The sequence below is a fragment of the Wolffia australiana genome, chromosome 18 (assembly GCF_029677425.1).
Source record: "Wolffia australiana isolate 7733 chromosome 18, ASM2967742v1".
In the NCBI taxonomy this organism is placed as follows: domain Eukaryota; kingdom Viridiplantae; phylum Streptophyta; class Magnoliopsida; order Alismatales; family Araceae; genus Wolffia; species Wolffia australiana.
This window is the reverse complement of record NC_135852.1, coordinates 7,216,063-7,235,039: the sequence shown is the minus strand read 5'-3', so window position 1 is coordinate 7,235,039 and position 18,977 is coordinate 7,216,063. Positions and strand designations below refer to the sequence as shown.

Genomic DNA, 18,977 nt, shown 5'->3' with positions numbered 1-18,977 from the left:
AAGAGAGAGAACGAGGGGAAGAGAGATCGCGGAAGAGAGAGAGAGACTGATCGCGGAGAGGGAGAGGGAGAGGGAGGGAGAGAGACCGCAGAGAGAGAGAAGGGGAGAGAGAGAGAGATCACGGAAGAGAGAGAAAGAGGGGAAGAGAGATCGCGGAAGAGAGAGAGACTGATCGCGGAGTGAGAGAGAGAGGGAGGGAGAGAGACCGCAGAGAGAGAGAAGGGGAGAGAGAGAGGAAGGGAGAGAGACCGCAGAGAGAGAGAAGGGGGGAGAGAGAGGGAGGGAGAGAGACCGTAGAGAGAGAGAAGGGGAGAGAGAGACCGCAGAGAGAGAGGGAAGGAGAGAGACCGCAGAGAGAGGGAGGGAGAGAGACCGTAGAGAGAGAGAAGGGGAGAGAGAGACCGCAGAGAGAGAGAGGGAAGGAGAGAGACCGCAGAGAGAGAGAGGGAGGGAGAGAGACCGCAGAGAGAGAGAAGGGGAGCGAGAGAGAGATATCACGGAAGAGAGAGAAAGAGGGGAAGAGAGGTCGCGGAAGAGAGAGAGAGAGACTGATCGCGGAGAGAGAGGGAGGGAGAGAGCTCGCAGAGAGAGAGATCACGGAAGAGAGAGAAAGCGGGGAAGAGAGGTCGCGGAAGAGAGAGATCACGGAAGAGAGAGAAAGCGGGGAAGAGAGGTCGCGGAAGAGAGAGAGAGAGACTGATCGCGGAGAGAGAGGGAGGGGGAGAGCTCGCAGAGAGAGAAGGAGAGAGAGAGAGGGAGGGAGGGGTTGCCGGGATTTTTTTGATATAGTGGTGTATCCTTGAGGATTTTTGAACTCAGTCGTCTCATTCCCTGTCTTGTTTCCTTCTCCAGGATATGGCGTCGAATTTGAATTCGTTGGTTGGTACCCGTGTTTCCCGCTGGTTGTTGTAGTTTCCTGCTGTCGCCGTTGAGGGAAACCGGCCATGTTCGAGGGATTCGTCAGCCAGGTTCTGGCTGGGTATCTCGGGCGTTTTGTTAAAGGTATCGCGAAGGAGCAGCTGAAGATTGGGATTTGGAATGGTATGTCGGCCTTTTGTTCTTAAATTTTTGTTCAGTTTCGTCATCTTCGTTACGAGATTGGACCTCCTATCCCTGACGGGAAAAAAAAAATTAAATTGTGGTTTTCAACATGTCAAATTTCATTCACCTCTAATTTTGAGCATTTGACGAAATATGAACTAAGTTTTCACATCTGAATCCCTACATAGGCCTTGTATTTTTACGAACCCATAGGAGCACTGGTACACTAATTACCTTAGATAAGCTATAACTTATGCCGCCCTCAAGCTAGATAATACATCTTTTTTCTAAGCTATAACTTCCTTAAATTAATACATCAAAATTTAAAACATTGAACGATAGGCACTCTCAATGGCAGCTGATGAGGATAAGGCTGCAGAGACGTGGAAAACACAAGCAATTAGCGTCATGTAGACAACATTTGTGATGTCACTGGCTGAAAATGAGGAGTTGATTTTAGCTGCGGAATTGGCTGGTGGCAAATCATTAAAAGACTTGCGTGCACAAAACAAGAAGGAAGACGGCAATGGTGACAATGGTGCTGGATTGCATTTTTGTGAGAAATCATCAAACAGGTGGCGGACAGGTGCCCAAGGAAGTTGGCGGTGGTGTACGAATTTGCTACTTCGAGGCTTTTATTTATCTAAAACCTAATGAGCACTATTGCAACAATGCACCTTGGACAATGACCTACATATTCATGCCATTTCTGCTTCCATGATATTTAATCAAGACATTTTCATGACTTTTTCCGTATGCTTATAGCAGAGACTGATTCTGTTTCGTTTGAATTCTTACAGAATAAGTATTGGTGGACAATGTTGAACTCATTCTTGAGGCTTTTGACTATCTCCAGTTGCCTGTCTCGTTAAAGCAAGGTAAAGTCTCTGTCGCAGATCTATAGGGTTTTCTTTTTGTTGAATCTCTAGAGATGTGTACCAGATGGACGCATGTGCAGCACGATTCTATGGGTTTTCATTTAATCTATTTCCTTAAATGTCAAGGGGAAGACATGCGATAGAGGAGACATGTGGAACGTAACGAAATGGAAAATATTCAGGGATCTGATGATAACCTTGGATAACTGTTTCTGGAAATATGTGATAGGATTCCCAGCCCACGTGGGGGCATTATCGTCATTTTATGTTGTTGCCTTCTTTATATGTTGTCTTTAAATAGCTCAGCCCTCCTTAGAGTACTGAATGAGGGATCTTAAGTGATTAGTGGTTTATCTTCCTCTCTCGTCTCCTCCACTACATCTACGGTCCCCGTCCTTGTGACCGACTCTTCCTCACCGCATCTCCAGGCGGCTCGTCTCAGGCCGGTCCCTACCTCCTCAGCTCGGCCCATCCCCTACCATTCCCGTTTCACCTCTCTCTACCCTGGGAACTTCTACCCTATCCTCGTCGTCTACCCTCCCTCTGGTACGACCCGAGATCAATGATCATATCAATATGGATGTCTGCTCATTTTGGTTTTTGTTTTAGTGTGTGATATAATGGTTAGAAATCTGATAATTTAAGCACGTCCAAGAAGAATTTACTTCGAAATGCGAGTAGATGTCATTTGTCACAATCGTTTAGTAGAGGAGATATAGAAAGGGAAATGTAGTTTTGGGATCCAGATTGGATCTCTGTACTCTGGCCGTTGAGAATGGTCCTTATGATTGATCCATTCCGCCGTGCTGCTCAGTTCAAATTTAGAAAACGAAAAGAATTTTCTGACCATCTTTGCTACGCCATGTTATTTATCTCCATTGGCAGCGTCTTACCTGCACATGCCGCCTCATTTCCGATAAGCCTGGACGTCGTCCTTTGATAAGACTTGATGCATTCATGTGCAACCTTGTCGGCACAATTTAGAGAGATTGAAAACCATGGGGGAAAATTGGCTATTCATGCTGTTTGTAAGAAGAAAAAAGAAGGGCATACTACAGTTTTTCTAGATAAATGTGCTTTTAGTTAGGATATGGTTGTGCTTATTTATGTGCACACATTTTTTCCTTTGAAACCATCTTTTTTTATTCGCCTTTAAAATTGAAAATATCCGGTGGAATTTGCTAATGTGCTGTAAAAAATCTTGCCCAGTTAAATAATACTTTTGGACTAGCTGTTTGGCTGTCAACATTTGTTATTTATCTGGACATTATTACTTTTTATCCAGTACTTTATTTATTTCAGGAAAAATGGGGAAATTAAGCATCAAATTCCCTAGAAAAAAACTTGGCTTGGATCCAATAGTTATTGCAGTGGAGTACATCTCATTTCTGCGTCTTCACATGGCAAAGATGACGCTTGGTTATGATTTGGCTGGAATCCAACTTTTTCGAAGAGTCCAGTGTGAAGCAATAGCTTTTATTTCTGAGTCAAGGATCAAATGCTGGTTTATCCAAATTTTTTACTTTTTTCTTCGGTGGAGTTTACTGGGAAAATGGTAAAATTTATTCATGTAGAAGTGGCAATGTTTTTCAAGAGTTTCTATCATCAGTTCAACTCAGAAAAGTCGCTCTCTTGTTGCAGACCACAAACATTTTCATGTTCACAAAAAAATGGATTACTCTCTTCTTCCGTGTAGTTATGAAGTAAATTTTCTCCAACAAGCTGGTTTAATTGTAATGTCCAGAATATTTGTCATTAATCAATGACTTTTGATTATATTTATAGAGTTTCATGGTTAGAAGTTTTTCAGGCTGAGGTAGTATGATGTCTGAACTAGACATTCTCGCTATTTTTTAGTGTGAAGAGAAGCACGCTTCTCTTGGTAGCTTGTAGTAAAACAAAGTACTTTCAGTGACAACAGGTCAGGACTTGAAAATATGGAAGAAAAAGATGGCTGCCAGTGGAATGGCAGGGGAGAGGGGAAACCTTTACTGTTCTCAAACACAGTTTGGGGAAAAAAATTCTAATTTTCTGTTTCGTTTGAGGTTGTCGGTCGCTGCTGTAGAGTCTCCCTGTTTTGAAGCAATATTAGGGTAGAAAGGTTGTTCAGTACATTTTATAGAGGGGAGTAAATTGCTCTTATACATATGATGATGGGCCCTATTATGCCTAGTATTACTTGTTATGTTCATCCCCTAACAGATCTGCCTAACTGCTGGTGGCCCCTGTCCTGTATAAAAGTAGGGCTTTTTGCCCATAATAGTTAGTGAAGTTCTTCCGCCTTGAAGGCTAATGTGAGGATCTCATCGGATCATCCTGGCTTCATCATGACTTCACCCAGGAAAGTTCATACGGGGAAGTCCACAATCCAACCAGCGATCGTCTGCGATGCCGCCCCTGATATTCTGCGATTGTCCGTGATCCAGTCTGCACGCTCTGCAAACACCATCGCCATAAGCACATTCTCGAGATTGGTGAGGGAATACACCATCCTTATGGGCTTGATCAAACCTTTTGGAGGATTTGTGTTTTGTAGAAACCATAAGCTACAGTCCGACCTTCTGCAGACAGGCCAAGTGGCATTAATTTGACAGAAACCAACTTCATCCCTTTGCAGTTGACCTGAAATGAAGACAAAATGCCTAGGTGTGATTTTTCCTTAATGTTTTCTGTGATCCACATCTGGTACATCATCGCTTATTACCCTGTTTCCATTTCCGCTGCATCATCTGTCCTTTCTGGGTAGCATGGGCAAGCTATAGTTAGGATAGGCAGAGAGGTGTGATAGGCATATCGAAGACTCTCCCCATTTAATTACAAAACACAGCAAAGTCTTAGATCACACCGTAACTCTGAATTAAGTTTACTCTTAGCCCGCTTTCTGAGAGGGCTCATGTTTGTCCATTAATCTACTCTATTTGAGCCGTACCCCACTTTCAAGGAAAGCTCATCTTGTTGAATGAAAAACAATCAACCTTGGTAGAGACACATTCCATTACCATCTTTATCTTTTAGCAATATCTGATTAGTCAGTAAAGATAATGAATGACAGTATGAGTACACAACTGTCACTTGTTTTTCACTCTACTGCTGCAAAAGCCAAGTCATGTTACGACTTGCTCAAAGCTCCTGAAGTCTTCAAACGGAAGGGACAAAATTTATTAGAATGGTCTGAATATGTCAAGATGATTTTTCAAGGATGAAGAAAACTCACACACCTCATCACTTATCCACCAATTTCATCTAATCCCCTTTATGAAGGGCGGAGGGAAGCTGATGCCTTGAGACGATGGAACCAACTCCAAGCGTGAAGGCCTCTTTTGTCAGAGTCTACTAAGACCTGTGTACGTGAAGGATGTCTGGGAGAAAGCACATAAGACCCACTCCAAGCGAAATGATAAAGCATACATAGCTGTACTTTTCCTGCAAGCGATCACTCTCACTTGAGGAGTATGGAATTACATGAGTATGCGTCGGTGTTAGGCCCCTAACTAGGCGGCATTCCCTGCCCAGAGGCCTGCGTACTTATTGGGAGGGCATGTCCGTTGTATTTTGGCTCACGACATTTTTAAGGATTGAGTCATAATGGGTAGCGATGCCCAAATACCTGATCTACTAGGCCATTGCCACTGTTGGTGTTGATTCACGGCAGACTGCGCACGTGCCCATCCACGCCCAAGGCGGGACAAATCAGGTACGGTCCGCGCATGGGCGCGCGGGCTGATCGGCATGTGCGCGCGCGCGCCAAGCGCCGTGCGCCAAAGCCAAGCACCACGCGCGGGCGCCAACGCTACGCGCTAGCGCCGAGCGTTGCGCGCGAGAGCCGGAAGTGCTGCGCGCGGGTGCGGGACGCGCAGGCCGGGTGGCATGCCGCGGGTGCAGCGCGCGGAATTGTGCGGGGGGCCGCGCAGGCAGCGCGCGCATTGTGTGTGCGGGGCGCGCGGTGGGGAGACGTCCCGCCAGGAGACTAAGGCATGTGATGCATAGAGAGTGCCGAGACGGCACAGCGGGCGTGCAGCGCTCCTGCGGGTAGTGCTGGGCGCGCAGCTCGGGGCCGTCGAATACGGCGGCGTCGCGCAGACTGCGCGCTAGCGTGTAGACATGGGTGCTGGTGGCGTGTGTGATCGTCAAGGCAGGGGTGGCGTGTGTGATCGCCACGCCCGCGGGCGCATGACGCCTGGCCCGGCACATGTGTGTAGCGGCACATCGCAGACCGCGCGCGCACGGAGCGGCGGCCCTGAGGCGGTGTGGCGACATTACCTCGACGCAAGGCGCCTCGTCTCATTCCTTGTAACACCCCTCATCTTCCCCCATGTAATTCTGATGTACTCTTTAAGATATCAATGCAATAACCCTATTCACTGACGGTGCCTAGCACCAACATCTCCTCTAACCACTTCCAAGCGATCTTAAGCAATTGCACAAGCTTCCGCTGCAAGAGATCAATGCTGCTCAGTGTTCTGCTCCAAGCACTGAGGCCGGCACACGCCAATTACGAGCGAGAGACCTAGCTCGAGATTTGACCGTGTGACAGTCGGCATTAGAGGTAATTTGGAACGAACTAGATCACTACAGACCGGTGAAAAACCTAAACTCGGAGGAAAGATCCCATGCCCTAGAAGACCGAGCGCACAGGTTTATATCAGGACCGAGTGGACAGTTTGACATCATTAATAGAAAAAGTACTCCTACTGTTGAAGAAGTTGTGACTCTTGCCATTCGAGAAGAAAACCGCGTATAAACAATAATTGTCGACCCTATCCAATAGACAATAGTCTTTCGGATCAAATCATTTGCAGAGAAAAGTAACACCTTGGCTTCACAAGGACCCACAAAACAATGGGGTAAGATGGCCTCCACTAAAGATGATCCCAAAGCACACGTGGTGTAGTCATTGTGGCAATCGACGTCACAGATAGGATGTGTTGGAAAATTCACAGGAAGATTCAGTGGCCAAGTCAGACACATGAAGTGATTCCCTGGAGGTTTGCACAAGAACAAACAACCATAGGGACTGCTGCTCAATTACAAGGACCTTAAATCGGAGCAGACCCCAATCTTTCCCATATGACCAACAGGTATCTCTGTAGTGGAGGTGGAAAAGCTGAAGCAGGAACTCGACCAGGTGCGTCACATGGTGGCAGCTGCGTCAGTCGCACCCTCCAACATTTTATCTTGTACTACAACACTTTATGCGTACACAAGTTACATATCTCAAAATGCACCTAGCGCACCATGCCAAGCTAGTGATTTCTGGATTGTCAATTTAGAAGACATTGATCACATGACAGTGGATAAGATTGTTTTTAGCCTCTATATATCTTTCTCCTCTACTCGGGAAGTGTTAGCTGCTGATGGCCATTTGATTCCTATCACTGGCATTGGCATCACTGCATTCCAAATATCTGCGTCTTTAAAGGCACCCTTCATGTTCTGCTTCTCTCAGCCAACCAGATTTCCTTCAGTCGGCTAAGAAAGTAAATGATGGGTGACTTCATCTTTACTGAAACTGGATGTGTTCTTGTGAATCAGACTATCGGCTTGAGGATTAACCCCGCTCTAGAACGGCCTGCACTACCTTGTGGAGCAGAATGCACTGTCCACCTTCAATCCTGTCGCGAAGGCTCTCCAAAGCACTGTGTCAACTTCAAGCGAGACTCTCCTACTTCATCAATCTATGGGACATCCATCTCTTGCAACGTTGCACTTATTACTTCCTCAAGTCTCTGCATGTTTAAACCCTTCGGATTTTGTTGAAAGTGACAATTGGCTAAACAGACATGGTTTCCCTATCCTATGTATCTTTATAGATGTCTACATTGAATTACTTCCCAGTGATATCTAGGGGCCTCCCGGTCCTACTAAAGGGGCAATCCCTTTTATAGATGAATTTACTGGAATGACTTGGGTATTCTTAGTGTCCCAAAATTCAGAATCTTTACAATTCATCATTAGCTTTTTCACAGTGGTTCACTTGCAATTTAAAATAACTCAACAATTTTGCTCTGTTAATGCTACTGGAGTTTCTTCCGCAGTTTCTTCCGGACAAAAGGAATGCTACTGGAGACATGATATGTCAATTCCTCACAGTAGAATGGAGTTTCTGAACGGAAGAATAAACATCTGTTAGATATCACCAGGGTCTCCTTATTCCTTATCATTTGCCTAAATCTCTTTGGTGATGCCTCGTTGACCACCAAACACTTGACGAAGATATGACCAAAAGAGTGTTAGGACATAAGAATCCCATTGACGGTCTAAAAAAACAACTGCCGAGTGTTCGATCACTATCCTCACTTCCACTTAAAACCTTTGATTGCACGGCCTATGTACATCACTATGTAGAGCCCCATTGACTCAGATGTATCATTATAGGTTATTCTATGACCCAAAAAGGGTATTGGTGTTATGACCTAGAGGATTGGAAATACAATGTTTTACTAGATGTCACCTTTCATGTACATGGCCCATTCTATATGAGAACTTCAATGCAGCCTGAGAATAACATGTATCTACTCCTGACAATTCCAGCAGCTACTAATCCACAGTTGGATGAACTTACACATCAAAGTGGCCATGATCTGGTAATAGCAGCAGCTACAAACCACATAAGTGCAACCGTTCCCACAACTGTCGTAGTGAAATTGACTGAAAGTACAATACAAAGATTTGGTAAGCAGGTATAACCTCAGAGAGCCGATCGAGGTTCATTCACCGTACTCACCCAATTGGTGGGTGGGGAAAGAGGTCAGTCCATACCCTATTGTGCTATACATCTGGCCTCAATTACTTATGGAACCTTATCATCTAATTACTTCTCCTCTCGATTATTTATCTCTAAAGTTTATTCAATGACTGTTGCAAAAATTGTGACTAAAGCCCTGCAAAATAGCCTAGGAGAATCGATCGAGAGGTCAGTCCATATCCTTACTCACACAAATGGTGGGTGAGAAAGAGGTCAGTCCATATCCTATTGTACCATACATCTGGCCTCAATTACTTACTGAACCTTATAATCTAGATACATCTCCCTTCAAGTATTGATCTCCAAATTTGGATCAATGACTATTGCTATAACTGTGATTGTGATACAAGCCGGTTCCTCTCCAAAAAATATCTAAGGAAGAAGAGGAAGCATCAAGCGTGAAGGGGCGCACGTGCAGAAGTAAACCCTGCATGTGCGAAACAGCTTATAAGTTGAAGCGGGAGACACGCAGGAGAGACATCAACGTTTTTGGCGAAAAGGCAGTTGCAGCTACAACTGAAGGCTGGGAACGGAACAGGCTGCGACCAAAGGGGAGCTCTCACTCGAGGGTTCTTCCATCCACTACCCTTCTATCTTCTATCTTCTGTCTTCTTCTTCCGAGAAACCCTACTCATCTCTCAGTCTCAGACCGTCTTAGTTGTTTCCACAAATTGCACTGTGGTTTTGGGGAAGATCAGAACTATTATCTAGCTGGATATTCTCACACAGTGAAGAGAGGATATCAGATTGAAGCCCTGGAAAATAACCTCGGAGAGTCGATCGAGGTTCATTCACTGTACTCACCCAAATGGTGGGTGGGATAGAGGTCAGTCCACACCCTATTGTGCCATACATCTAGCCTCAATTACTTACTGAACCTTATCATCTGGATACATCTCCTATGGATTATTTATCTGCAAAGTTGGATCAGTGCCTATTCCTCAAATTGTGATTGAAGCCTTGCAAAATAGCCTTAGAGAGTCAATCGAGGTTCATTCACTGTACTCACCCAAATGGTGGGTGGGAAAGAGGACAGTCCATACCCTATTGTGCCATACATGTGGACTCAATTACTTATGGAACTCAATTACTTACTGAACCTTATCATCTGCATACATCCGCCTATGAAAGAGAACGGATTGCCATGGTTTGGGCTGTGCAAAAATGCAAGCATTATCTCGTGTTCCAAACTTTTTATATTTTCAGTGATCAATTCAGTTTGCGATTTCAGTCAGATCAAAAATAAATTCCCATGCATTATTATAAATGGCTGGAAATGCTTATCGGATTTGATTTTTAAATAAACTACAAAGCTGGGAAAAGAAGTATTGTGGCAGACGCCCTCTCCCGATCTGTTTCTGAGGAAGAGGAAGGGAGTTGCAATTCAATGACTGTGCTACACTGGCTCGACAAACTGACTATTGATAAAGATATATCAGCTAATCAGAAATTTGCCAAAATTAAGATTTCCATTGCAGCAAATACGCCCTGCACATCTAAATTATTCTGTGAATGGTCTCCTCCTCTGTGACAAAAATCGTATCATGCTCACTTCTGATTTGACTATAATAACTCAAGTACTGAAAGAATTTCAATATTCCAACATAGGAGGACATGATGGATTTCAGTGGACTTACAAACACATCGCTCAATTTTGGGAAGGAATGAAGCAGAGGATTAAATCCTACATCAACTTATATCATATCTGCCAACAGCACAAACTATCCAACTTATCACCTGTCGGACTACAACAACCGCTACCTATTCCAAACCAAATATGGGAAGATATCACCATGGACTTCATAGAGGGGTTACCAAAATCCAACGGATTTGACTCAATCATGGTAGTGGTGGACAGGCTAAGCAAATACATCGATTATTTTACAGTTAAACATCCATTTATCGCTAATATCATTGCAGAGTTACTTGTTAAAGAGGTTGTGAAATTACATGGGATCCTGAATTCCACTATATCTGATCGAGGCAGCCTTTTTACTAGTCATTTTATTTCCTCTTACCATTCTGAAACAGATGGCCAAAGAGAAGTAACTAACAGAGGATTAGTATGTTACTTAAGATGTTTCTGCTCAGAAAATCCCAAGAGGTGGAATCAGTGGCCTTACTTGGCAGAATATAAGGACAACACGTCTTTCCACACATCGCTAAATACATCTCCTTTTAAGGCTGTGTATGGCCGTGACCCACCATCTCTACTTCGAAATGGCTCACCACCATCTCCATTTGACTCGATCGATCAACTTCTAAGGGAAAGAGATTTGGTGCAAGGCACACCTGGCCAAAGCACAATCCAGGATGAAACACCATGCTGACAAGCATAGACGTGATGAATCATTTCTAGAAGGGGTCAAGGTTTATCTGAGAATCAGACCGTATAGAATGAATATCCTTGGCCAGAAGATCTTTTGAAAAACTAGGGCTTAAATATTTTGGTCCCTTTAAATTTCTGTAAAGGATTGACCCTGTGGCATATTGTCTAGACTGATACAAGTCGCTTCTTCTCCAAAAAATATCAAAGAAAGAAGAGACGGACCCGGGCGTGAGGAGCACGTGGGAAAGGAAAGCCTCTCACGTGCAGGGGGAGCTTAAGTAGCTGCAGCGGGAACCCCAGGGGACACTCGGTGTTATTGGCGTTTTGTCGTAGTGGCAGTTGCAACAGAAACTAAGGGCTGGAAGTGGAGCAGGCCGCGACCAGTGGGAGAGCTCCATACCCCGAGCGTTTCTCCCACCACCTATCTTTCTTTTCCCTTTTGTCACTTCTTCCTCAACCCCTATCGACGATCTTGGATCAGACTCATTTATCAGTGTTTTCCTTGCATTCCTGATTGTTATTCACGATCTTTTGAAACGATCTTCTCCTGATTCGACGACGTGCTAAGAGGCAGTATCAACTGGTATCAGAGCATCGTCGATCCCCATTCCTGGTTTTTGACGAGGAGCGGCTCAACCACATTACTCAAGCACGATCGTGTGCAACATGGAGGAAACGGGAGACCATGGAAAAGGGACGTTGAACAAGCAAGTAGACACAACAGAGATTCTGGCCAATATCTTAGTGCAGTTGCAAGCGATGAACTCGAAGTTGGAGAGCACTACTTCTTCCACCGCAAAGCAAGCTAATCCCCTCGACAGAAGATATGGTCGTATACCGGTTGCACAAGTCGAGCACGAAACAGAGTTCAGGAAGGGTGACCTACCATATTTCCATGGCACCAACGCACAAGGTTGGTTAAATTGTGTGGAGTGTTTCTTCAAGGTACACAGAATCTCCGATCTAGAAAAACTTCACCTAGTTTCTCTACACATGGAAGGTTCTGCCCAAGGATGGTTTATTTATACGGAGGAAAACTTCGGAATCGAATGCTGGGATTTTTTCTGAGAGCATTTCGAAAAAAGGTACAAATTATCCCCAAAATCATTATCATGTGGCTTCGGTTACTTACTGAAGCTTATCATGTGGGTAAATTTCCCTTCGTTAATTATCTTCAAAGTTAAATCAGTGCCTATTGCTACAACTGTGATTGAAGCCCTAAAAGTAGCCTTGGCGAACTGATCAAGGATCATTCACCTTTGTCAACCAAAAAGTGGTTGAGAAAGAGGTCAATCCATACCCAAATAGTGGTTGGCCTTACTGAACCTTATCATGTGGATACATCTCCGTTCTATTATTTATCTTCAAATTTGAATGAGTGCCTAATTGCTACAATTGTGACTAAAGCCCTAAAATATAGACTAGGAGAGCTGATCGAGGTTCATTCACCTTAATCACTTATATGGTGGTTGGGAAAGAGGTCAGTTGATAACCCTATTCTTCCATACATCTGACCGCAATTACTTATGGAACCTTATCATGTGGGTACATCTTCCCTCGATTATTTATCTCCAAAGTTTGATCAATGCCTATTCCTTTTGTTCAAAAAGAAAAATCAGTGCCTATGCCTACAACTATGAGTAAAGCCCTACAAAATAGCCTCAGAGAGCTGACTAGGTTCATTCACCTTGTTCACCAAATTGGTGGATGGGAAAGAGTTCAGTCCGTACCCTATTGCGCCATAGATATGTCCTCAATTACTTACTCAACCTTATCTTGTGGGTACATATCTCCTAAATTATTTACCTCCATAGTTCAATCTGTGCCTATTGTTACAACTGTGATTGAAGCCCTATGAAATAGCATTGGAGAGCTGATGCAGGTTCATTCACCTTAGTCACCCAAATGGTCGTTGGGAAAGCGTTCGGTCCATTTTTTTTTTTTTTGAACAATAAAGAAGATCACCCAGCTTGGTGAACCTCCGTACACGTAGACGTGGAGGGGTCTAGGCCAAGAAACATATGGCCCATCCTTCCCCCCATACCCACCACCTCATCCAGGACCAAACCAACAAAATACCAGTCTATCCACATCATTTATAGCCCTTTCCACCGACATCGCCGCCCCCTTGAATATGGCCTCGTTGCAGTGGGACCATATCGCCCAAAGCACCGCGAATCTCAGCCCCGGCTCCTTGTCAAACCCATGTTGACGCCGCGGCAGTGTGGCCCATAAGACCGAGTTCGACGTAATCTCTGCTAGCCCCTGGCTAGACCATATCGCATGAGGGAGCCGACATTGGAAAAAAAAGATGCTCGCACTCCTCTTCCTCCTCCGTACACAAAAGGCATAATGATGATTCTGCTGGGAAAAACCTTCGACATCTCACGCGGGTCATTGTCCGCTTCCTGGCGAGCATCCAGGCAAACACCCTAACCTTTAGAGGTATCTTTTGCCTCCAAATTGAGCGACATGCCCCTAAAATGATTGGGTCATCATAGTGGTGTGTTCTCAAGCTCTGATAAACTCTTCGGCTGGAGAACGGACCCGATGCCCATACCCACCCATTTGTCATCCCCTCCATTGGCCTCCCGTTGCTCAGTGTTTGCTGAAGGCTTAAAAAATCCTCCACCCGCTGACTAGATAAGACAGCCGCAAAAGTTGGACACCACACTCCATCCCAACACTCTTCCACCAAAGCATGCCAGTGACGGGCTAGGGCATATAAGCGAGGGAACAGATCACGGAATCGTCCATGCGACGTCCAATTGTCCATCCAAAACCTAAATCAGGGTCCATTCCCCAATTGGGCCCAGAAAAGCTCCCTGACCAACGGAAACACCTTCCTCATCCCTCTCCAAAAAGCCGACTCCCCCCTCACATTGCGCATCAACTTCTCCCAACCCAAATTGGAGCCGTATTTGTCTCTCACCACATCCTTAATCAAGTCATCCTCCGGTCCCACGATCCGTCTAACCCATTTCGTCAGTAGCGCCACATTCAGTGTATTTTGGTCAGGTACTCCAAGTCCACCCTGTTTAGTTGGCATGCAGATGTCATTTCATGAAACCAGTGCCATGGCACGCCCTTCCCCTGCATTTTCCCCCTTCCAAAAGAATCTCTGCATGATCTCGCTCAGGCGTTTCTCAACACCCACCGGAATTTTAAACAAGGATAGATAAAAGGTTGGTATTGCTGATAATACAGACCGCAATAGCACTAGTCTCCCCCGTCGCGACAAAACTCTCTGCTTCCATCCCTCCAAACGTCTCTCCACCTTCTCCACCACTGGTTCCGAGTCTGCTTGTTGAAGGTTACCAATAGATAGGGGTAGCCCCAGGTATCTCATAGGCAGTGAACCCACTGGCGTTTCAAGCGCGCTGGCACACTGGGTCTCCTCCTCCGTCAATAGACCGAAACCCACAAATTCTAATTTTCCTCTGTTAATGTGCAGTCCCGAACAATCTGCAAACACTGGTAAAAGTGCCGCCAAATTCTTGGCCTCCTCTACCGATCCCTCGATGAAGAACAGTGTATCATCGGCATACTGTAGCAGAGGGATGCCCAATGGCTGGCTCGGTGTCTGGAAACCTCTAATACAACCCCTTCCACATACCAAGGATGTACTTATGGCTAGTACATCAGCTGCCAGAACAAACAGCATCAGTGCTAGCGGACACCCTTGTCTAATCCATCTCTGCGGTCTGATCCACCCCCCTTCTGGGCGTCCATTTACCAGCACGGCAAACGACTGAGACGTCACGCATCGCTTCACCCATTTGATCCATTCCTCCGGGAAACCCCTCCTTCGTAACGCTGTCCATAGGAACCGCAAATCCAAAGAATCATATGCCTTCGCAAAATCTACCTTTCACATGAACCCCTTGGACCCATTCTTCTTCCATGAAGCAATAATCTCCCCTGCCACGACTGCACCGTCAACAAGCTGTCTCCCCGGAACAAAAGCAGACTGAAACGGCCCAACCGAGTCCCGAACCACCCCTTGTAATCGATTAGCCAGTACCTTTGCAAAAATAAGATATATGGAGTTGGATAACAATATGGGCCAGTAATCGCCTACATTTTCTGCTCCATGCCGCTTCGGTAGTAAAAATAAGAAGGATTTATTTATTCTTTCCATATTTGCTTGAGGGTTTCTGAGCTCCCCCAATGTGGCCATCACATCCTCTTTGACCTCACTCCAGAACTCCTTGTAGAAAAACACCGGTATGCCGTCCGGTCCCGGGGCGCCTTTGCCATTCAGCCCTGCCATAGCTGCCTGAACCTCTTCAATATCCAAAGGCCGCATCAAATCATCACTCTGCCCTTGAGTTAATTGAAACGCCCCTTGGCCCGTCCACCGCCAACTGTTCGGACCCCCCTGTCATAACATCGAACGAAAGTGCTCCGCCATTGCTCGACCCACTGCCTGCGTCCTGGTTAACCTCTGCGATCTGACCATCACTGATAGAATCTAATTCACTCTCTGTCGTCCATTTGCTTTAAGGTGGAAAAACCTCGTGTTGGCGTCCCCCTCCTTTAACCATAGCTGCCGAGACCTTTGTCTCCAATCGATTTCCTCCGTCCTATCTTCCTCTTCCACCACACATCTCCACCTCTTTCGTTGCTGAATCTCCTCAACCATTTATATCCGATTGTCCTCCACCTCATCCAGTTCTCTAATCCTTGTGAGGGCCTCGATTCTCACTCTACATCTCGCCTCCTTTATCCTCCTTTTGTAGCTTTTCAAGTGATCTCTCAGCCCATCTATGCGAATTGCCAATCTATTCGCCCCTGACTCCTGCTCCGAATGTGTCCGCCATATGCCCTTTACCTCCTCTTTGAAACCCCCTTCTCGTAGCCATGACTTGTCAATTTTAAAATATGTGGTCCGCCCATGGCCCTCATGAGACTGCCACATGATCGGTATATGGTCCGATATAGGCCTAGACAAGGCTCTTACATCTGCCCCCGGGAACCTCTCCATCAACTCCACTGAGCATAAGAACCTATCCAGTCGAGACTTAGAAGCCGCTCTATACGAACTCCTCCATGTGAAGCAACAGTCAATTGGCCCCATCTCCTGCAACCCTGCTGCCACCAAAAACGCCCAGAACTCCTCCGACCCCTGGTCACGCCCCCCCCCTCCATTAGGCCTATCATTGGTCCCCAGGGTCACATTGAAGTCCCCCCCAAACAACAATGGCATCCTTCGAAATTTATCCACAAGTTCCGCCAGCTCCACCCATAGCCCCTCCCTCAGGCTGGCGTTCACTGGTCCATAAACTGAAGCTATGACCACCCCCAGACCATCACTCCTAGTCAACCTTACTGCCGCCGTAAATTGACCACGCCATGCCTCCTTCCTAAAGATCGCCTCGTTCCAAGCAATTACCACCCCTCCTGACCGCCCATTTACATTCACTACGATGAAACCCTCCAGCAAACTCCCTCCAATCCCACACCAGTCCCCTACTCCACAATCCTCCAACATCGTCTCCTGCAAACACACCACCGTGGCACCCCACTCCCTTAAGTATTTGCCCACAATCCCTCTCCTCTTGGCATCCCGGAGCCCCCTCACATTCCATGATATGCATCTCATGGAACCTGGCACAAACCCCTCCCGTCCTTTTGAGTCTCCGCGAAGCCTCCGAGCACACCCACAATTGTTTCTCGTGTCGCATCGTCATCCTCGTTCACCACCGCCTCCCTCTCCGGCTTGAGTGTCTCCTCGATCACACTCTCCTCCATTGCCCTGCTTCTCGATTTATTTGCTTTCCTCTCCGTCATGTCGCGCCTTGTCTTTCCCACTCTCACTGCCATCCATTCTCGGGGGAACTGCATCCTCCCACCTTTCCCAACCTCCAGCCATATCTTCTCTCCGTCGACGTTCTTGATATAAAGTTGCTGCCTCTCATAACCAATGCAACGGCCCAATAAGTCACCCCTTATTAACCGCCTCCCTCTTGACAATCGCATTGTGCCCTTTCTCCTGGCCCCTTTCTGCTCGATCGCTCCCACGCTTTGTGACTCCATCCTGCCATCACTTGCAATCACATCCTCTGATACCCGCGAGCTCTCCTCTCCTCATTATTATTCCCCTTTGCCTCTAACGTCCTAGTTCCTGCCTCCGTCTCTTCCACCGCACCTTTGCCAATCTTCGCATCCAGCGCCATCTCTCCTTCCCTTGCAGACAACCTCTCTCACCTCTCGCCTCCGATCGCCCCATTACCGGGCTCCTGACCCTCTATATCAGGTGGGGCTGGTGGTTGACGCTCCAGTACTCTTACATTATATGTGCCCTTTCAACCCTACAGCAGAACCCGCGTCGACGCCACCGCATCCTCCTTCACTGCCACATCCAACACTGCCAGATCTGGGTCACCCGACTCTAGGCCCGACGTAACGACCCCTTGCAGCCTCCCAAAAGATCGGACTAATGCCTTTATATTCCGAGTGGAACGATATACAGCTGGAACTCCCCTGATATCAATAATAGCCGGCCTCGACACTCTATCCTTGACCTTCCCTGTCCAGATGATGCGCTGCCAAATGATTCTTGCTTACCCAATCACCTGCCTCCACCCACACACTGCGATGCATTCAGACACCGGAACTTGTCAGACCAATATCTCTCCTGTCTCCAATCTCTTTACCTCCGACCCCTCCATCTCCGGGAATTTCCTCACCAATGCCTCTCATACTTCCTCCTCTCACTTCACCTGCTTCAGTCTTCCCAACAATGCACGCGGCCTAGGTAAGACTCACCCGCCATGCAACCATTAACTTGTTTGTCTTTCTATGGTTGGGGGCCACGTCTGGGCATTGCGCTTGTCGATGTCCCCCCCCCCGACATCGCCTGCAAACGAGCGAATTACGACAATCGCGTGCATGATGCCCCCACCCCAGACACCTGAAGCATTCTTTCCCCATCTCTCATCCCCTCTCCTCCACCGCCTCATTCCTCCTTCGCCATGGCTGTCCACGGCCACCGCCATGCTCCTCCCATCCTGACAGACTTCCCCCACGCTTTCCCGTTCGGATGCTTGGCAATGGACGACCCAGTTCCCGTTCTTTTCCGGTGCACTCGCTTTGTATCTCTGACACACAAGGAAGGATGCGGTGGGAAGCAGCCCTAGCCTCTGTCCGGCCGATCATTCCGCTGGCATCTCGCATTCACGCCCCCGTTTTACTGCCGCTCGGGGATGTAGTTGTAGATATGTGAGTCTTAGTGGGTCGTTGGCTCCACCAGTTATCTCCTTCTACGACATGCTGTTGTCGTCGCCATATTCCATATGTCACTTAGTCATATCTGCCTCGTTCAGATGCTGAACCTCCGAAATAAACGGAGTCTCGATGAGGGTGGTGTTAGCAATCAGATATGCAACAGCCAACCCAGAATACCAGGGGGGTCTGTGTCCGCGGTAGGCGCACGGTTAAAAAATGACCCACGTTCGACAGCGCAAAAAGGGGCCACTGTCCCGAGCTCAGAAGAGGTCGCACAGATGCACCCACGATCGCAAACGTGGTTGTTAGAGCTATCCTTTCGTGGGAGGGGCTCTCGGCCAGGATTGAGGTGTTACGCTTAGTGGCAACATCAGATTTGCATCAACCTGGGTGGTTGAGGTTCGCAGACCACCGAGCTGACGGAGCTCTTGTTGTGACCAAAACGGTCACATCAGGCATGCCCGCCATTCGTCAAACGCATGGGAATCCCTCCCCTACGTGAAGGCGGCGTGGACCGCCTATTGTAGGCATTTGGGGAGTTTGGCCGGAGTGGAAAGTGGCGTCTCCAACATGGAGGCTGGCCGCACCAAGGGGAGGGCAACGACGTTGCGAGAATTGGATCCAGAATGGGGGGAGGGAGGGAAGCAACTCCATTCTCCCAATTTGTTCCGTTCTTTATCTTCCATTCTCTCTTCTTCCTTCTCTTTCTTATTTCCTCCCGGTGAGACCAAGAGGGAAAAACAAAACACATGAC

The 18,977-nt window shown here is 46.9% G+C and overlaps 1 protein-coding gene and 1 long non-coding RNA gene across 3 annotated transcripts; one reads left to right on the top strand and one right to left on the bottom strand.

Annotated features, from left to right (window-relative positions):
* The first annotated feature begins 67 nt into the window (after positions 1–67).
* Positions 68–3,664, top strand: LOC144715222 (uncharacterized). Of its 2 annotated transcripts, XR_013584554.1 has the most exons (4): positions 68–1,041; positions 1,842–1,919; positions 3,222–3,474; positions 3,561–3,664. It is a non-coding gene; the product is annotated as an uncharacterized LOC144715222 (long non-coding RNA). The 2 variants fall into 2 exon arrangements; XR_013584553.1 differs by lacking the exon at positions 3,561–3,664 and having other exon boundaries at positions 76–1,041; positions 3,222–3,542.
* An 11,974-nt stretch (positions 3,665–15,638) lies between these two features.
* LOC144714826 (uncharacterized) lies at positions 15,639–16,598 on the bottom strand. Its single transcript, XM_078589618.1, has one exon. It carries the CDS (start codon positions 16,596–16,598, stop codon positions 15,639–15,641), a length of 960 nt encoding a protein of 319 aa, XP_078445744.1.
* Between the last annotated feature and the right edge of the window lie 2,379 nt (positions 16,599–18,977).